The sequence below is a fragment of the Erithacus rubecula genome, assembly GCF_903797595.1.
Source record: "Erithacus rubecula genome assembly, chromosome: 2".
In the NCBI taxonomy this organism is placed as follows: Eukaryota; Metazoa; Chordata; class Aves; order Passeriformes; family Muscicapidae; genus Erithacus; species Erithacus rubecula.
Window position 1 is genome coordinate 99,713,828 of NC_136685.1, and position 19,280 is coordinate 99,733,107.

Genomic DNA, 19,280 nt, shown 5'->3' on the forward strand with positions numbered 1-19,280 from the left:
CCATCAGGACTCTGAAATGGTGGCCACCAACTGCTACAGCCTCATCATAGGGACTCCCAGTCACACATGAAAATCAGATCCAAGAGCAGGACTTCAATCTGACTCAACCAACACCTGCCTTTTTCATACAGGTATCTTTGAATACACCATCCAGATATTTTAAACAAAAGAGACAAGGCATCCCATTATTTCCCTCATTCTTTATTTTCCTCTCTTCACCCTTCTCTCTCCATTTTTTACCTGGAACTGATCAGATGCACATGTATTCATCTCTGGTGATACAGGAGGTGTCTGTCCTATTGAAGCTATTTTTTCTGCTGCAGATATTGGTTTCAAAGGTTCCTTGGTAGGTTCTAACATACCCTGAATAAACAAACAAACAATCAAACAAATATTCTAATTTAAAAAAAATTACTTGCACATGCAGACACACACATTAACAGACATTTCAAGAACTGCAGATGCCAAAAGCTAGAACATGCCACTAGGTAGTACTACCCTCAACTAAGGGCTTGGGGGTAACCATGTATCTTTGGGACACTTTCACTGTATCAGGAGGAGCAGGAGTAGATGGAAGAGGGGAAAATCATCCTGGGTCCTTAGGCCTAAGGAACATTTTAGAGCCAGTAACAAAAACCCAAGTGTTGAGCTGGAGCTTGCTTTCAACTTTCAGTAATGTAATTTAAGCTGGAGAAAACAGTTACTTGATAAGGTGATGTCTTCTCCTCCCAATTGTGTGTTGACTGTTCCAGAAATATCAAATGACCCATCACAAAAGTACAAGTGCATTCATTCAATTTCAACAATTAAGTAATCCACAAATCAAACAAATCAAATTATCAGTTTTCAGAATTATACCAAGAATAATAATTACTGAGGTAGATATAAATGCATTAAGAAAATAAACTCACATTTTTAAATTTTAGAAAACATTGCAAATATAGATAGAATTATGAAAAATGTCTGAAATCTGATCTTGAAAAAAAACAAAACAGAGGACAAGATCTATAGAAAGCCCAAAGTTTGCACTGAGACATGCCAACCACCCAAGAACAATGAGAAACCTCCAAATAAAAGCATGGGATTTGCAACTACCGCATTTTAAACTATTTTCATCAAGTTATTTGTCAAGATCAGCTGTGCCACAAATGTTTCTAAACCATATTAGGGGAGCTTTGAATTTACCCACCAATTAAACAATTTCTTCTGGACAGCAGAGAAACACAGAGAGCAATGTGGCAACAGAAAGCAACAAGCCACTTTGCTACTACTATCACTGCTATCCTGCTTATTCTGTGCAGAACTATATAAAAAATTTAGGAGATAATTAATCAGCAACAACAATCTGTTGCAAAAATTAACTGCATGTGTTGCAAACATAGTCCTGCTCACAAATGGGAATTAAAAAACAGTATCTCTGAGCTGTTTTAATTAACTGTATCAGAATACCATGTTTACATCCAAAGAAGTACACAAGCTGACTGATCTTGATGCAGAAGTCATTCTATAAAATTAACCTATGTACTTAAATCAGCCTAATATAAAGCAAAGAAAACTATTCTTTTACTATTTCATTTGCAGATGATCATATGAAAACAAAGGTGTGCTTGTATGTGTGTATACATATACATGCATTGTTTTTTGAGAAAAATAGAACATTTATTCTGCTCAGACCAGGAAAAATCACAAATCACCTTATCTCCTTGTTTTTACCAAATACTTCTTTCAGTTAAAGTCAAGTATCTGCTTGCACACATAATTCAAATTATTTACTTGGTAATTCTGGCAATTCTACTGATGTCTAAGTCATAACTGTACTTACAAAAATATCCTTCAGCACTTGGTGTTTAATGTCATTTAATATATTTCATTATATGTTGTTATTGGAACGATAATAAAAAAATGATACTAAAAAAAGCTTACCAGTCCTGCTGCATACATGGGTACTATAACAGGCTGCTTCTTGTTGCCTGTAAAGAGCTGATAAAACAACAACAACAAGGAATTTACTGAGGAGTTTCTATGTCAGTGACTGTAATGTTTTTCAATGCTAGATAATTTGCGTAAGGTTAGTATCACAGAATAAATACTATGTTAATTATAACACAATGGTTAAAAGATAATGCAACTTTTTATATTATTAAAAGGTTGCCAGGTGGTCTGTCATGACCAACCATGTTCTGTGCAACTATGCAATTAGGAGAAGGCAGTCACACAAAACACTTCCACCTGATTCTACGTATGAAGCAGCTTCGTTATTTAGAAAGGCAGTTTAGTGGCAGACTCACAATATTTCTTGTGTCGATTCCCAAGGAGCACAAAAGCTTTTTGTTGCTGTGGGAGCCACCCCACTGGTATCTCAGTCCATATGCATCATGGATGTCCTGCAGCTCTGTCCACACATCCATCAGTTCCCTGCACAGCCCATCATAAATCAAGTTATCATTCAGAAAACACAGCTTAGCAACCTTGAATATTTATTCTGTTTTTAATGCAAATGACTTATACGTTCCAATTAAACTTATGCCCAAGCACAATACCCAGGGGAACTAAAACTGCACAGTGTTCTCAGAACAATTATAATTCAGACTTCTTACTGGAAAATGATGCCCACAGCAGACAGGACAAAGCCTGCTTAGACTTCATCATCACATGAATAAATACAGTAATTTATAGCAAGTGTAACTAATAAGACATATTTGGTTAATTCAGAGAAGTAATTGAAAAGAAGATGATAGGCCACTGAGTTGCTAAGTGAAGTACTTCTGGCATATGTAGTCACTGGAAAGCATTCTGATAGCTAATTTTCACTCGATGGCTTCTCAAAATGCTTGAAGCAAACACCTCATTTTAAATTACTGCTGTATGTGGTTCAAATTCATTTTATATTTGTTGCACTGTGATTTCTTACCCAGGACTTCCTAAGGTCTCCTCAGTTGTTATCTGCTTTTCACCCGCTTCCAACAAATAATTCAAGGAACTAATTTCTTCTTCAATTTCAGCAACAGGCATGGAAGGAAAACAGACTTCAAATATTCGTTCCAGACGACTTAGCAATGTTGTCTATACCAAAGAGAAAATATTGACATCAAGTTTTGCTAACTGCTATAAAAGTAAATCTAATATTATAGCAAGGTAGAAAACAACTTACAGGTAACACAAGATTTCACTTACCACAAAGTATTAACTGTCACTACAAGGCACCAAGAGACTCTAAACACCAAATAATACAGGCTTCTAGCTACTAAGAAACAGGAAGGATCTTGCCCTCTGTAAAGTGAGTTCTTACAGAGGAATCCAAAGCTACTCTGTTAGAAATTAGCAGAAAATATAAGCAACAAGATTGATGCTATATAAGGATTATGTCTTAGCAATATAAATAGCATATATTGGAATTAATGGTTTCCAGACATTTTAACTCCAAAGCATGCACTGGGCCTTGGCAGATGGATCTAATGTGAAAAACTAAACAAAACAAAAGTCAAGCAACCTCCTGTCCTCACAAAAACAAAACAAAACAAACCCAAAAAACAAAAAAAAAAACAACCCACCTTTTTTTTTCTTACAAGCATAGCATGCTTTCTTTAAGTTTTCCCTCATGTTTCTCTTTTCTCTTTCTATATAGACAAGATTTCAACTTCTTGTACCTCTTAGCTGGTCTAGGACATCAGATGTACCAATGATATGGATTTTTTTTCCCAGTTCAACCCATTGAAAACAGGTAAGCATCAAGCTTTTATTAACTATTAAAATACCACTTGATATGCTTGTAAATACAAAATGTACTAGTTTTTGCCAGAAATGCCCAAATCCCTTTTCTTGCTAAGAAAAAGAGGCACAAGCCTAGTATTCAGTGCAGAATTTCCATCTTTCTAGTTTAATGTTCCTCAACAACCACTTTCCCTGTGCTCTGCTGCAACACACACAAGGCAGCATCCAGCAGCTCCAGCATCTGCTTTTCTACTGGGGAAATGGCAAAGAAACAGAGTAGGCAGAAATCCCAGGAGCATCCCACTGCCTGTGCTGTTTTAGCTGTGCCAGCAGAGCCCTCCTGTGGAGATGTAGCATACATCAGCAACTATGCTGAACTTAGGCATATAGGCCTCAAAACAGAGGTTGTTTTGTTAGAACTGAGATGATTTCAAGTTCAGAAAAGCAAGGCTGTAGAAGGAAGTTACCTGTTTTAGTTAAGCCAATCAATACAACTGGGACAAACCTTCATGAAGCAAAATAATCTGCTTCAAAATTCCAAGAGTTATCTACACCATGTCTCATTTGAATTTTACGCTGAAAATTTGCCTTGTCTCTCATCTTAACTAAGCAACTCATCAACCATGTACATCAGCAAACATAACTGAGGTAAACATGCTATCAGAATGTTTGGATTCTGTACTGGAGTTGGGATGATGAATGAGGAACTGGGATCGAGTCAATCCAGACTATTTTTTCTATTCAGCCACTAACTACAAAAACCAGGAAAATTAATTGGCTTAGAGCATCAACTCTTCAGTTTTACTACCTGTGAAAGAAATGCCTGAGAGGGACAGCCACCAGGCACAGTCACTTGCAAACCATAATGCAAAAATGTGCAGAGATCTAAATTCAGAGCATACCTGACTCACCTTTTTTTTTGTCTTTACTTTTTCATTACCTCTCTGGTAAACTCTGACCACAATGAGCCATGTTCTACAGTATGTAACTTTCTTTTTAATCATCTCTCAATGCTCAGTCATTCTGGCTATACACTAAGTTGCATTACTTGTAGGCTGTTTCCTGTTTGTTGACCAGAACTGAGACACTAACTTACATTTTTAGGAAGTAAAACTAAACAGTATTCCAGATTCTAGCTTAATGCTTCAGCACACAAAAGCATACTCTGCTTCAATTTTAAACTTTAACTTTGCCTGCAATATATTACTTCCCCTTATCTTACATCAACAGTGATGCCTACTTCATTTCTGTAATACAGCAAGAGTACATATCCCCAGGGGAAGGTAAGAGGCAGATGAATGGCACTGGATCATGGAAACAGCAAGGCATCACGTTTCCTGAAAAGGATCAACATTTGAGAACATGCTAGTGTCTAAAAATATGCTTGCTTAGGTAATGAAAGAATTAACAGAACATCTCTAAGAACCAAGCAGCATCTCAGTCAGTGTCACATTCCAAATCTGAGTTTAAGAATTGTGCCAAAATTTCAGGAACAGTTTAACTATAGCATTTTTTACACTTTCTGTCATTCTTTTCTAAATCTCCAGTGCTGCTTAGCCCTCATTTCTATATGACAAAGAATGGTTTCCATAGCAAACCAGAGTAATTAATTCTGTATGTGCAAATGGACAAAGGGATGAGTAGACAAACACACATCTCCAGGCAGTGGCAATGGAAGCAGCTGAACTTGCTCTTCTAACTGGTGATGAAATGTAGTCACAACTTCCAGGTATAAAGGAGATCACCAGGATTTTAAAGCTGGTGTAAATGCCCACCTCCTACAAACTTTAATCCATTGTTGCATAAATCAGACTGCAAGAAAATACTGTGTATGATCAGAAGTAATGTCATGCCTGGCTTTCTAAGGAAAAAGAAAAAAAAGGCAGAAAACAAGAATTTTTATCCACTTTTCATGTCACTAAAAGTATTTGATACCTGATTGTTCTCCATGGCCATTTGAGAATAGTAATTCTTGAAGGCACTTACAGTAGATGTGAAAAGGCTACAGCTGCCATTAAACATTACCTATGATTCTCCAAACAGCTGATAGATAAATAAAAAATAAAATTATTTATTGATAAATTTAAAGCCCCATAGCTTTTGTAAATGCATAGAAGATCTTGGCAGACACTTAAGATATGTGGTAATCATAACCAGAACCAAAATATCAGAGGTAGTTTTCTGAAATAAGCATAACCACAGGATAAGAATTTATCTCTTTGTTAATTAAACAGGGGGCCAGATCCATCCCTCAGAGCTGAAAGCCCAAAGTACTTGGTTTACATAATCTGTTTTTTTCTTCTCTACCACAAGGCCATAGAATCCATGAGCTCCTTCAACACAGCAATCCTTCACTCATCAGCCAGCACACCAAATCCTCCCCAGCTGCCCCACATGAACCCAAGAGCTCACTGTCTTTCTTCATAGCTATGAAAAGATGAGATAATAAAATCTGCCATAAAAAGAACACTCTTGAGCCCCACGACAGAAACAGTGGACCCAAATGGCAGTTCTCACCATATGACTGCTGTAATGCTTCCATGGGTAAAGTTTTGGGGAACTCTGTGTGCAAGAGTGGAAAGAAAACAGTCTTGCTTGTCAAAAGTGGCACTTGGTCCTTCCACGCTCTCCCCTTTCCCCTGGAGGGCACAGCCCCATTTTTTAACAGAAGCCCTTATTGTCCCTTAGGAAATCTCTTACATCCCACAGCATCTCTGTTCTGGCAGCCTCCAGAGGTGCATTAACAAGGGGAGAATCAAAAACAGAGCATGTCTTCAGCCCTCTTCATACTGCTGCCAAGGAAAGAGGCCACAGAGGAAGCAACACTAACTCTGGGCTGTTTGCATCTACCAAAGACAAAACTGGAAGACCTAAGAACAAATAAAACCAGTGTAACAGTTAAATTGTTGAGCATGTTTACACAGTCAAGCTTTTGTGGAATGTAATAAAAAAAACATATTAAAGGAGGTAGAAATGAGCCTATGAAAGATGCTAAACATATAAAGTAGAAAAGGAATAAAGTCAATATGGACATGACTGGCTCCTAGTTGGAACTCAGAAGCTCAACGAAAGCTCTCAAAAAATGACAGAACAAAGTTCAGGGGCTTTGAGGGGAAAAAAAAAAAAGAAAAAAAAGAAAAGAAAACTATTAACCACTGAGATTTCATTTAACTTAAATCATGAACTCACTGTTCTGCAGTGCCTACCACAGCTTTTTACGACTATTTCAATAAAATAGATGTTAAATGAGAAACTCCCTTTGCTGGGTTTTTTAACAACCAAACCACATCTCCCAGCAACACGTGTTACTGTGTTTGCCTGTGAAGAGCTAAGTTACCCTTTACTCTTTTATCTTCATGTGTGTGCATGGGATGAGTGCATTTAGGGTTTTTATTTGGTCAGTTTTATTGGTGTTTTTGGAGCATTTTTGGGGATATTTTAAGAGCTGAACTTCATGACCATACAGCTAACACAAAGAAGCTGAAGAACCAGTTTCAATGGATGCAACTCACCATGGGGAACAATTAACTTCCGTGAGTTTCAAAATTTTCTGGACTCAAGCATTATACAAAGCTAAATGATTAACTAAAAGCACACAAGCAAACAAACAAATATAGGCTCTCAATTAAATGGTGACATTTTTTTCTTTGAAACAGTTTACGGACTGTTTAAACTATGAATCCATTTCCTTTTCACAAAGCATCAGTTTGTTTCTTTGTCTGAAGCAACACCTCCTCAGAAGGAATGGGAGAACAGCTGTAGGCAGAAAAATTCCTGAGCAGACAAGCAAAGCTTACAAAGAACACTAGTTCAACTTCTTGTGTTTCAAATGTGATGGCCTGTCTCCATCCCCACTCAAAAGCAGGTAAATAAAAGGTAGTGCCATATATTTCTTAGACATAAAAAATTGAATTGATATGTGCATTTTTACTTACACAGGAAATTTATAATAACAACACTCATCCTAAACTGAGATTTGCAAGCCAGGAAGAGGATGCCACAAAAGCTAAAAAACACCTTCAACATAAAATGAGGAATCTGTTTGTTTGGTTTTTTTTACAATAATTAAAAGAATTAAACAAGGCAATGTTAGTCCTAAATATCTCATGCATATTTTTAAAGAGTAACTATAGAAGTTTTGAGCTCAACTGCAAAGCCAATCTGAAAATGCAGTGGCTTAAGGAAAAAAAAAAAATATTAAGACTTCTCTGCTCTTTTTACTGCTTGATCTGAGAGAGTTAGAAACTGCAGGGAAGTTCAGGCTAGAAAAGTGAAGCTGTCTCTTCACTTCCTGCTGGAAGCTTCACCATTTATTCTCCCTCAGCTGAAGAATGCATCAAACATTGCATCTTCCATGCAGGCAAAGTAAAATTTAACAGTTATTTATTGTGACTACATAAAACTCACTGACCATTTCAGTTTGGCACACTGTTATTATCTACTGGTGTTGTATTAACTTTTCAGTCAGACTCTGAGAGGAAGTACAGCAGATGACACATGTACAAAATGTGAAATAATTTTGTCCTGGGATATATAATTAGTAATGCTAAAACAAATGCTAAAATCCCTCTCAAAGTGTTTTCTTTTGTAAGATTCCCCTCAGCCAGTCTGTTCTGAAAAACAGCAATTATGGGCTACTTCCAACAGTCTGATTTTTACTGTTATTACTGTTAGAAATGTGCTGTGGACTTCAAACCCCAAAACTTTTCCTATATTTACATAAATAGCCAACACTAATTTAATTTACCTTACTGAACTGAGGGACTGAAGCCTTTATGGTGATAATTACTTTTTTCCAGAAGGGTGATCATTGCCCAAGACATTCTTCACTCCAAATGACAGTGATCCAGGGTTTTCTTTGTCTTGGTGCCTATTCGTGGCTTAGTAACTGTGCCTCGCCCACACTGATTAATCTGAAGAGGCAGAGCCTTCCAGCACAGGCTCCCTAATAAGTGGAGAACCTTAAAACCCCATGGAGGACTGCCCACCTTTTCCTTCATCCCTTTCCAGGATTTGTTAACTCTCAGACAAACCAGGTAAGACTTGGCCTTCCAACCAAGCCTTTCCTTAGCTCCTGTTCCTCTGGAGATGCCCATGCTCCTTGCACAGAGGCAGGCACAGCCATATTCCCCACCCACACAATTACCATGGATTATTACTGCTCCTGTGCCTCACTGCTGAATCCTATATATATATATTCTTAATGCAGCAGAGTAACCCCCTCAGCTGACTAATGTTCAGCACTATCTCATGGAAAAAGCTGTGCTACAAGCATTATATTCATCATAAATAGAATTTGGTAGTGTGCAATGTGATCACATAAAAGGGACTAATGCATGTGCAGGTTTGCTCAAGGCTTGTTGCATCAACCACTTCACCCACAACTACAACCTAAATCAGTTAATGAACACAAAGGCACATTTTTAATGCCAACTGCAGCCATACTGAAATCAAGCATTGCATCTTTTCAGCTGAAGACAGAAACTAAATGGATTAAGGCATATGCAGTATTAATATGGCTTCAGATGGCAGTCTGTACATACCCTGTGCCCTTTCTTCTCTCCCCTCAAAACAGAGCTACTGAATAGATCAGCATGTTACAAATCCTGCACTGAGAATTGTGTGCAGAATTCAGAGAGCCTGAGACCAAAGGCAAGGAAGAAAAGACCATGATCTTTTTGCCACTACATGTCACTACACAAGATCATTGAATGCCCCTCCCCTTAGTTTCATCTTTTATATTGTATATTTTCTAATAAAAACTGGATTAAATAGTTGAATTGAAGCAAAGCCTACTTTTTAATTAAAGACTATACCAAATCCCCAGTCTTTAAACAGTTTGCCCATCATATATGCATCATACAATCAAAATTGTATTCAGAAAGCACAATATTTTACTGCCATCTCCACATTCAGAACATACAAACTAAGAAACTGAAAGGAAAATACACAGAGACCTTTTCAATGGAAACTTGAGCTACTGATAAATAACTCTGCTTGCAGGCTGTATTCTGATGGATGAAAATTGCTGTATACATTATTTCCACATTTAAACAGCAGTGCTGCTGGCTAAGTATTCTTTTCAATTTTCTGCTTTTGCAAAGAATTCCATTAGGATCATTCTGTTTATAAACCATTCAGGATTCTTTCATTACCACATTACAGTGACACTCCCAGCCTCACCATCACTGATCAAGTGTGTTCAGTATCTTGTAAACGATCCCAGCTCACCTGTAGCCTAAGCTGAGATCTCAATTTTCCCCTCTATCTCAAATGTCTAACACATGCAGTATTTCTCCCTTGTACACAGCCTGCTCCCTTTGGGTTGCTACAGCAAGTGCTTTTCAGATCTGTCAGCAATGCATTGATGCAAGTCATCCCCTCCTCCCTATCCTTCTTTAGGCTGGGTAATAAAAAACTTTGTTTTCTACCCTCTCACCAGATTTATCTTACCTGCCAGTATTTTTGCTTTTGCATCTGATAGCTGCAGAACTAAGTTCAATACATGGCAAACAGAAGACTGGCAACTACTTTAAAATGCCACATTTTGTGTTTTGACCTCAGTAACACCCTCTTAAATGACAGCAAGGAAGCTGATCAAAATCCGATTTTAATTTTACTAAGATTCTGCACTCAGTACCAGGACTGTCTGCTGGCTCATGTTGATTCATTAGTTAATCTCTGTTTCTAACAGCAATTTAGCAAACTGTGGATCAATGGATTATAAACAGAACTACTATTTAATCTTAAAACAAGCTTTTTTTTTTTTAAATATAAAAAAGTTTTAACAGATCCTTCCAAAACTTAGAGCACTTACAAAATAACTACTGTTTTTAAGAGTTAGCTGGAAAAAAAATGTAGCAATTGACACTGCAAGGCTAAGGAAACTATTGCAATAGAGAAAACATGCCCTGCTCAACTTCCTCTCCAGTTTATTTGTGTAAAACATTCTCTCAGCTGTACTTCCTCACTGGCAGAGGAGGAAGAACATCACTTTAGATCTGACAGTCACAAATGACTGTAGCATGAAGACAAGGAATAAAAAACTTGAAGTCCTAAATTTGCTTTACAATCTAATCAAACTATCATATAACTTTATGGCAGATTTTAAGTAAGGAACTTCCAATTTAACTTGACTTTTTTCTTTTGTTAAGGCAGACTTGAGCAGGGAAAACATAATTACAGAGCCTGTGAGGGTTCTGTTTTTATAAACATCTACATACAGAAGTCTTTTCTATTGAAAACCTATAATAAAATTACAGAAAATTAAGTGAAAATAAATATTTGCAACCTTCAGACTATCCCTTAATATTAATTAATTACAAGAAAAAAGAGATTATTTACTAGAATCATCTCCTCACTCTGTTTCTTTCTCAGATTTTGGACAGTCTTTCAAGTGGCAAGAGAAACAATTGAGATTAATTGCACTAAAGACCTTAGTACTCTCCAATTTTATGGGTGAAGAGATAACAATAGATTTGTGCTCTCAACTTAAAATATGGACCACCACATTCAAGTGATAAACAAGGTCTTGCACAGACACAAAAATCTGCCTGTAGGTTTACTCTGGAACTTTTCTCTTTGAGGTTTGGAGTGTTAGTCACTGTATGGAACAGCAAGCAGGAAGAGTGAGGACCTGAGGCTCACAGCTTTTAACGTGACAAGAAATCAGTGCTAAGTCCCAAAAGCTCCATTTGCTGATGCTGGCAGATCTCCAGCTGGCACAACCTTCTGAAAAGCCATTTCACCTGTCACTGGTAGGAAATGGGAAGAGGCAGGGCTGTCACTGAGCAAGGTCCTGAAAGAAAGGACTTACCTCATTTCCTTTTATTGCCAAAAAAGACCCAAACCTTTCAGACACTTATTACCACTAACATCCTTTACTGCTGGTGCTGCTGCATGCTTCAAAAAGGCAGAGCATATTCCAAACTACTCATATGGAATGACATGAATAAAAAGACATTTTGAAGAAAATTCTAAACTGAAATTGTTGTTCTGAATTTTTAAAAGTATTTTTAAAGGTTGAACAAAAAAAAAAAAAAGTTTTTGTAAGAATAGCCACAGATCTCAAAATGACTGCTAAAAAGATTTAGGAAGTAATTAATTAGGAATTAATGAATACTTAGCAATGAAAACAGAAAACATAGGAGAGGTGGTAAGAAATAAACCTATTAACTTCCCCCTCCTGGAAACTCCTAATTAGAAATAGCAGCAGCTTTAACAAATCACCAGTTCTCTGTTTGTGATGTTGCTATAATGTGCAGCTTCCCACAATTAATACCTAACAGAGACTTATTTTTAAAGAATTTTTAAAGTTAACTTCCCAGGAGTTCGAATACCCAAGACAGAATTTCACAGCTTATGTTTTATCATCCTCTCTGTCTCAAGTGAATTACTGCAGCTATTTACAAATCAATAATCGTATTTTGAAAATATTGATAGGAATGGTGATGGAAAATTTTGGGAACCAGTAATCCCAGGTTCTGGTCACACCACTATTTTACAAAAAGGCAAAAGAGTGCCCCCCAAACAGACAGTAAAAAATGAAGCAAAAGGAAAAATTATCACATGCTCTGAAATGTTCATGCTGGCTTATTCCTTTGATCAATTTATGTAAAGGATCACATGTATCATCAAAACAAATTCCTACAAGTTCCAGCACACCCTGCTCCTTTGTCTGGGGGAAGTAATAGTGCTGCAAAGATGTGCAAGATCCAAACACAGCATAATGTTTTATATCAGCCTGTCTCACATAGCACATTAAATCTCTCCTAAAAGGCAAACAAGGACTATTCAAATATTTGTTCTACACAGAAGCAGGAACCAGGAAGAACTGTATGCATAAGAGCAGAACAAGACTGAGGAAAACCAAGCAAACCCTTACCTGAACTGAAGGTGACAGCTCTTGGGATTGCTTACTGATAGTCCCTTGGAAAGACGCTAAAGCAACACTGTCGCTCTTGTGTAACACTGGGCCATCACTCCTGGCAGACGCATCTGTCCTATGTGACTGCCACGTCTCTTTTCTGTGATGAGATTCACCAGCCTGCTCATCTCCAAAGGCAGCCCAAGAGCAGCTGTCCTTTTGTTCATCTTCAAAAGCATTCCAGTCTGTAGCCTGGTTACAACCTGCTGAACTGAAGTCTGCAAAGTCATCCGAGTCCTGGAAAGCAACGCTCTCATCTTGAGGTTTTGGCACTGAATCGAAGTCTCCAAATTCAGTATCATCACCATTTTCTACCTCAGTAGTATGCTGGAAGTCTAGTCCAGAAGTTTTACTGGTAGTATCACATTCTAAAGTGTCAGCAGCCTGACCAAGTTCAGCTTGGTCCAAACTTGCTGGCTGCTGACAAACAGTACTCATGTCCCTGAATTCACCAAATTCCTCGTTAGGTTCACTAATATGTGCAGGCTGTTCAGAAGTTCTTTCTGAATCTAGGGTGTTTACTGAGTCTTGAGCATTCCTGAAGGTGGGAGACACACTGCTGACTGAACCAAAGTCACCAAACACATCATCATGTTTGTCACTGCAAGCTAAAACTTCAGTGCTACTTCCACCATTCTTGAGATCTTCAGAACCCCACAGCTTTTCTCCTGCAGGATCACAGCTAAGGCTTTGGATCTTATCAATCTTGATTGCTGCTTTTGAAGAATCCTCAGGCCTACTAAAATCTTTGCCATTCTCTATGTGATGTTGTCTTCTCCTCCCATTGTGCTCTCCATTCTCTGTAGTGCATATTGAACTTCCAGTTGTTTGAGACGTACTAGAAATTGCAAATTCCAGTGCTAAAGGACCCTGTTCACAACTAAGTTCTGAAATGCAAACATCTTCTTCACTATGAGTTACTCTGTTTATTCTGTTGTTCTCCTGAATGCTCACTGAGTCTCTTTCATTAACAACACTGCATATTGTAGGCTCTGCTCCCTCTAAATGGATTGGGGTTTTGTTTGAGAAGGTAGCAAAATCTCCAACATCTTCACCTGAGCTAGGCATTGAGTTCAAATTTTGCTCAGTACTATGGGTGCTAACAGTTTTCAGTCCCTTTGAGTCACCAATACTGTCTAGATCTTCTGTTCCCTGAGGATTTACAGGGTCTGATGCTGCAAATCCATTTGTTAGAATCTCTAGACATGGAAGTTTCTCACCATTACAAGCATCTATTTGCTCATCTTGGCTCTCTACTGTTACACCAGTTCTAACCACACAAGAAGAAAAACCCTCCGATTTTCCAGTGTTGTCTCTTTGTTCCCCCCTTCTGTTTACATCTTCTAAAGCAGTACCTGAAGTTCTAAACTTAGATTTTTCTTTGATAGTACTAGTAGCTGACATATCAGAAAGCTCCTTAGTATGAGTAGGAAGCTCTGCAATGCAGTCTTTATCTTTACCATTTTTAACAGATGTGAAAGTTGCAATGCTAGCTACATTGTCAGAATAATCATGGAGTGGGATGAAATGATTTGTGGGTATAAACTCTTCCTTTGGATGACTGTAGTCCGGTGCATCAAAATCAGCAAAAGCTACGCCAGCAGTGCTCACACCAGAAAATCCTCCAAACTCATCTTCATCGTCATCGTCAGCTCCATTGTCAAGTGGTGGAGGGGATGAGGAGTACATTCGAATAATGTCTGGTTCCATTGTTTGGTTCTGCTTCAGCATCAATGTATTACTGTAGGAGGGAAAAACAGAGCTGTATTACAACTTGGCTAGCTTTTGTGTTCTTATATATTTCATTTTTATAGTTTCATGCCTCATCTTTTAAGTGTGTCTATAGATCAATATCTGCACTAGATGTCAGAAAGAAACATTCCCCAAACCCACTTGTTTTACAAGTCACAATCTATTGGGACAGTTCAAACCTCTTCTAAGCTACTACATGATCAAATTGTCAGCAGACAGTGCTGAAATGATCCTCTTGAGCTGTTGTGCAACACTGGCACAACTAAATTCAGTTTTAACTCATCAGTTCTCTACCTCTCATCAGCAGCAATTCACAAAACCGCCAGTGACCCTGGTTCATATTTTGAGCTCCTTTGTGTGCTCAGGTGTGTGACAAGAATGAAGCCACTCCATGGACTATGCCACAACAGCCATACACATAAGGGATCTTACACCAGCATCAAAAACTTCAAAAAGTGTTTCCATAAGCTCCAAAACTGTGAAGGAGTGGAGGAAGGAAGTGTTGTTAGAACCACTAGCTATGATCTGCTACCCTACTGTTTAAGCCTCTTTCTGCCAGTCCATGGTTCTCTGGACTTCCTACCCACAAGGCAACACCCTGCCTTCACAGCTGCTGCCACCAGCCTGCTTCTGTCCTAGGAACCAGCTGAGAAATGCCATCATGATGCCACCAGTAAAGCCTAGAGGCAAACACACTTCATCAAAACTTCTCAAAAGGACAGCTGAGCATGATTATTCATTCATAAAATATTTAAACACAAATCACTAAACCACAGGGTGAAAAGAAAAAAGGAGAAAGTATTCCCATGGCCTAGATAGAAACAGATTAAGGACTCCCTGTCTTAACACTGCAAACCATTACAGGAACAAGGCAGGTACAGATGGAAAATTTTCTTTCCTAAAGAATAATCTTGATTTTTTTCAATATAATGTACAGTTAATGAAACAATAACTACTAGTACGTATAGACTGGCAGTTGTACCCATCACTGAACTAGTTCATACCTTAAAACCCTTCAAAGAAGAGCTCACACCAAGCTCTCTCCATTTCAAATGACACTTGACATGAATGAACTGTAACAACACTAAGCCTTACCTACAGAAAAAGAGTGGAAACAACCTATACATATTAAAAATATTTGAACCTCTGACCACCAGAATAAGTGCAGAGTTTACAATATTAGTCATGCAACAGACAAAATATGATTCTTAAGTTCAGTGCCTTTAGCTAACAACCTTGTAAAAACACCTTAAGAGAAACACACAAAGGGTAAAACACAACAAATGAAGCTCTGCAGTTCTTCTCAAGCACAACATACCAAGCACTTCAGCCAAACAGCTCTGGATATTTGCCAGGAAACTCTGGCAGCCTTGAGGTGACTAACATACCTACAATTTCTTTTGAAAAGGGTGGTTTTCAGTTACAAAAGTACATGATGCTTATCAGATGAAACCTTGAAGTAATTTCTAACATAACATGCAAACTGAAGAGAACTGCAAAGGAAATTTGTTTAGAATAAAGCCTAAGTTGTCAACAAGCTCCCACATAGGCTGACTCAGTACCAGCTGCTTAAACAAGGTATGTGAGAGAAGAGCTTCACTTGCTCTAAACTTCTGAACTTTCCCATTGAAAGAAAAATTTGTCTATATGGTTCATCAAAAACCAAGAGTTTTAAGTATCTTCAGATTTATAGGCTTATAAAGACAAGGTTTAGGTATAGGTTGCTTTTCACCTGAGTTATTTGAAATACCACATTCAGGTCTGTATTAGTAACCACACCACCTTACATTAGTGGATCTCATTTTGGCAAGACATGCCAAGAACAATTACTTCTTAACCTACACTAGCCATAGATTCATATACTATCCATCATAATTCTACTCTTTTTTTGTTTTTTTTTTTTACCATTTACTGTATGAGTATTTTAACTTCAGCCAAAAATCACAATAGTGTTGATAACATCCTTGGAGGCAAGGATGATCTAAAATAACCCAAATACACAGTTTCAGAAAACAAACTGAATAATGTGAGAGGAGCAAGCATCACAATCCCAGGGAATTTACCCACAATACTCCTTTTCTTTCCAGTTTGACATAAAAAAGGGGAGACAAGGAACAATAACAAGGATAAGCATAGGACAAAGTTAACTGCATGGGAGCTGAAGCAAACTGCCAAAGCCCAATTGAATATGTAGAAAGATGTCTGATCATTAAAAAAATTTCTCTCCTGCAACTTCTGACATAGAGCAGAAGAAACTTCCTTCAATTTTTCATTTCAAAGCACTTTTAAAACATCACAGAGATCATTTACAAAGCAGCAGTCCAGCAGCACAATGCTCCAGCTACATTTCAATAACAGTTGCCAAAACAGGATCTGCAAGGAACATTAACTGTACATTTAAAAATTTGATCACAGGTTTGATAGGCTAATATCTGTTTAATCTGTTTAACCCTCAAGAACCCTCTCTATAACCAATTGTACGGACTTCTATATAATTATTTTTTAAATGTCAGGTGTTTCCAGTTATGTTACTGCTGCATTTTAAAAGTCAAACATGAAGAGCCCCAAAATGTAAGAATCTGCATTATAAATGAGTGTAAGGTTATGCTGACACAATTTAATTGTTGTTTACAGAACTCAAACATACTAAAACTGTAAGAAAAGGAAAAATGTCATACTAGTATTCCCCCTCCTCTTCACTAATTAGTGATAAATTTTTAAAATGGGCATAATCCCAATTCTCCTCACAATATAAAACAGCATGGGAATTTTACAGTCTTAATGTTGTTTTCTTCAGAAAGAATTTCATTATAACCCCCTTTCATGACTTCCAAAAGTGTTCTATCTGCCAAGTTAGTTACTGTCCACTGAAACCTGTGGTGAAAACCCACAGGTCTGACAGAACAACTTTTTTGTTCCTTATCTCATTTAGTTAATCCCTGCTTTGTCTGGCATCTCAAATTGAGCTGGAAACATGGCTTCATCTTTTGTAGTCCTTTTACCCAACTCAGACATATTCTTGATCAAGACACTCAGCTACAAAATTTTGTAAACCTGGGATTTCAAGTGATGTTTACAAACTTATTCAACCCAAAATACAATTTGAACAAGCTGTATCACCAATAATATCGATACTTTATCATCTTGCTTTTGAGGGAATTGGTTACCAAATTTAAAAGTCAAGTACAAAGCTAGCTAACATGTTCAGTTCACTTACAGATTATTTAAGTGTTAAGTTAAAAGAAACCACCAACTTTTCAGTACACTATGTAATAAGGACGGTGATTTGAAGGAAATTGTAACAGTTTTTTTCTTGTGTAACAGAGCATAACATGCCTAACTTCTGTGATTTGAAATAAGCAACAACCCAGGATTCTGGCATCAGAACTTCCACCTCGAGGTAAGGAATCTGACACAGTTAAAGTGTTCATATTTAGTGGGTTGCTTTATTCACAAACACAGATTTAAACTGATAAATGCCAGTAACTTCTGCAGATCTCAACAGTTTAAGATTAGACTGAAGACAGATTTCCATCAAATGCTCATGGCATGTGGTTGTACCAACGTTTTTTAGGAAAAAAAAAATAAATAAAAGAATTGTATTCTCTCTCAGATGCCATCTTCTGCATTTCTGTCTTTACCTATTTGCTTGTTGGGTTTTTATTAACTGGAAATGCTAGTTCTCACATACATGTGTTTCTTCATATTCACATTCTAATGTTCACTATCAAGGAATTTCTCAAAAAGTTTCAGTACCAAAAACAGGAGACCACTGTTTGAGTCATACTATAAATGGAATTCACCAACACACTCACAAGTACATACTGACATTGTACTCTAAAGAAGAAAAATGCTGATTAATTAAGATTCAAGGTTAAAACTTTTTTCTCAAGTCACGTGCATTTAAGGATGCAATTCAAGTTAATATGACATATTAAAAGAAGGCAGAAAACAGAAATCAGCAATGCTTGAAAATTTTTGATAGGCAAGGAGCTGGAAAGAAAAAATTAATGTCCTTATTTTATGATCACTAACTAGATTTTCAAAACATTTACAACAAAACCAGGCTATCTTATTATTTGTTTGCAGTAAACAGGGAACAATATGTGCTTTCCTCACACACATCACATCCTTGTTCACTACCTTTTGTAGAGTAATAGCAAAAGCCTAACACAGACTAGGCAGCAAAGAGAACAATGCAATTACACTACACAAAAGCAGGTATAAATAGTTCCTTCTCTGTGTATCTTCTAAGGCCAAACTTGAAACAGCATGTTTGGCTCTTACATAAGAACTAAAAAATCAGGAGGTCACAAAGAAGATTTCTAAAGTAACACTTGAGGCACATAAATTCAAAAGAAACCCCTTGTAGAGCAGAATGTTTCCTTCAACTTGAGAGGAAGCAAAGCAATGAATAACCTCTCAGCTGTGGATTATTCTGAAGAAAAGCTGAGTTAAGCAAACCATCTCCTTAAAGCATACAGCAAACACAATAATCAGAAATGGCACAATCACGATCTCCATGACAGAAATTACAATGTTACTGCAATACCCTACAGTAAAAGCCTTGCAATAGCAAGGAGATGGATTCAAGTCATTAGCATCTGATCTTTCCAAGAACATTTAACTCTTACTGCAAAGGAATTCCTCTAGCAAATGCCAAAAATACCACAGTAAGGACCAGATTTAGACTTATTACAGCATAGTGTTGGCTTCCAGCAGGAAAAGCTGTAATGAAATCTCCTCTTCCATTATCCCTTTGCCTTTTCTTTGGGATATGAACAATGGAAACCAGATTCCCAGTCTTCATACACCTGAGAACCTATTTCTAGAATGGTGGTTATAAATAAGAAGAGTCTGTTAGAACAGCATTTCTACAACCCAAATCCAT

At 37.4% G+C, this 19,280-nt stretch overlaps 1 protein-coding gene across 4 annotated transcripts in view; it reads right to left on the bottom strand.

Moving 5' to 3' along the window:
- AFTPH (aftiphilin) overlaps positions 1-19,280 on the bottom strand; it is a 42,276-nt gene that overhangs the window by 18,770 nt on the left and 4,226 nt on the right. For all 4 annotated transcript variants that reach the window (XR_013773241.1, XM_079297648.1, XM_079297647.1 and 1 more), the window contains exons 2-6: positions 12,596-14,378; positions 2,912-3,063; positions 2,289-2,415; positions 1,924-1,980; positions 241-363 (exon numbers count right to left, since the gene is read on the bottom strand). Coding sequence is in view for 3 of the 4 variants with exons in the window: in XM_079297648.1 (XP_079153774.1) it covers positions 241-363; positions 1,924-1,980; positions 2,289-2,415; positions 2,912-3,063; positions 12,596-14,368 (2,232 nt within the window). In the remaining variant the exon portion in view is untranslated. The remainder of the gene's footprint in view (positions 1-240; positions 364-1,923; positions 1,981-2,288; positions 2,416-2,911; positions 3,064-12,595; positions 14,379-19,280) is intronic.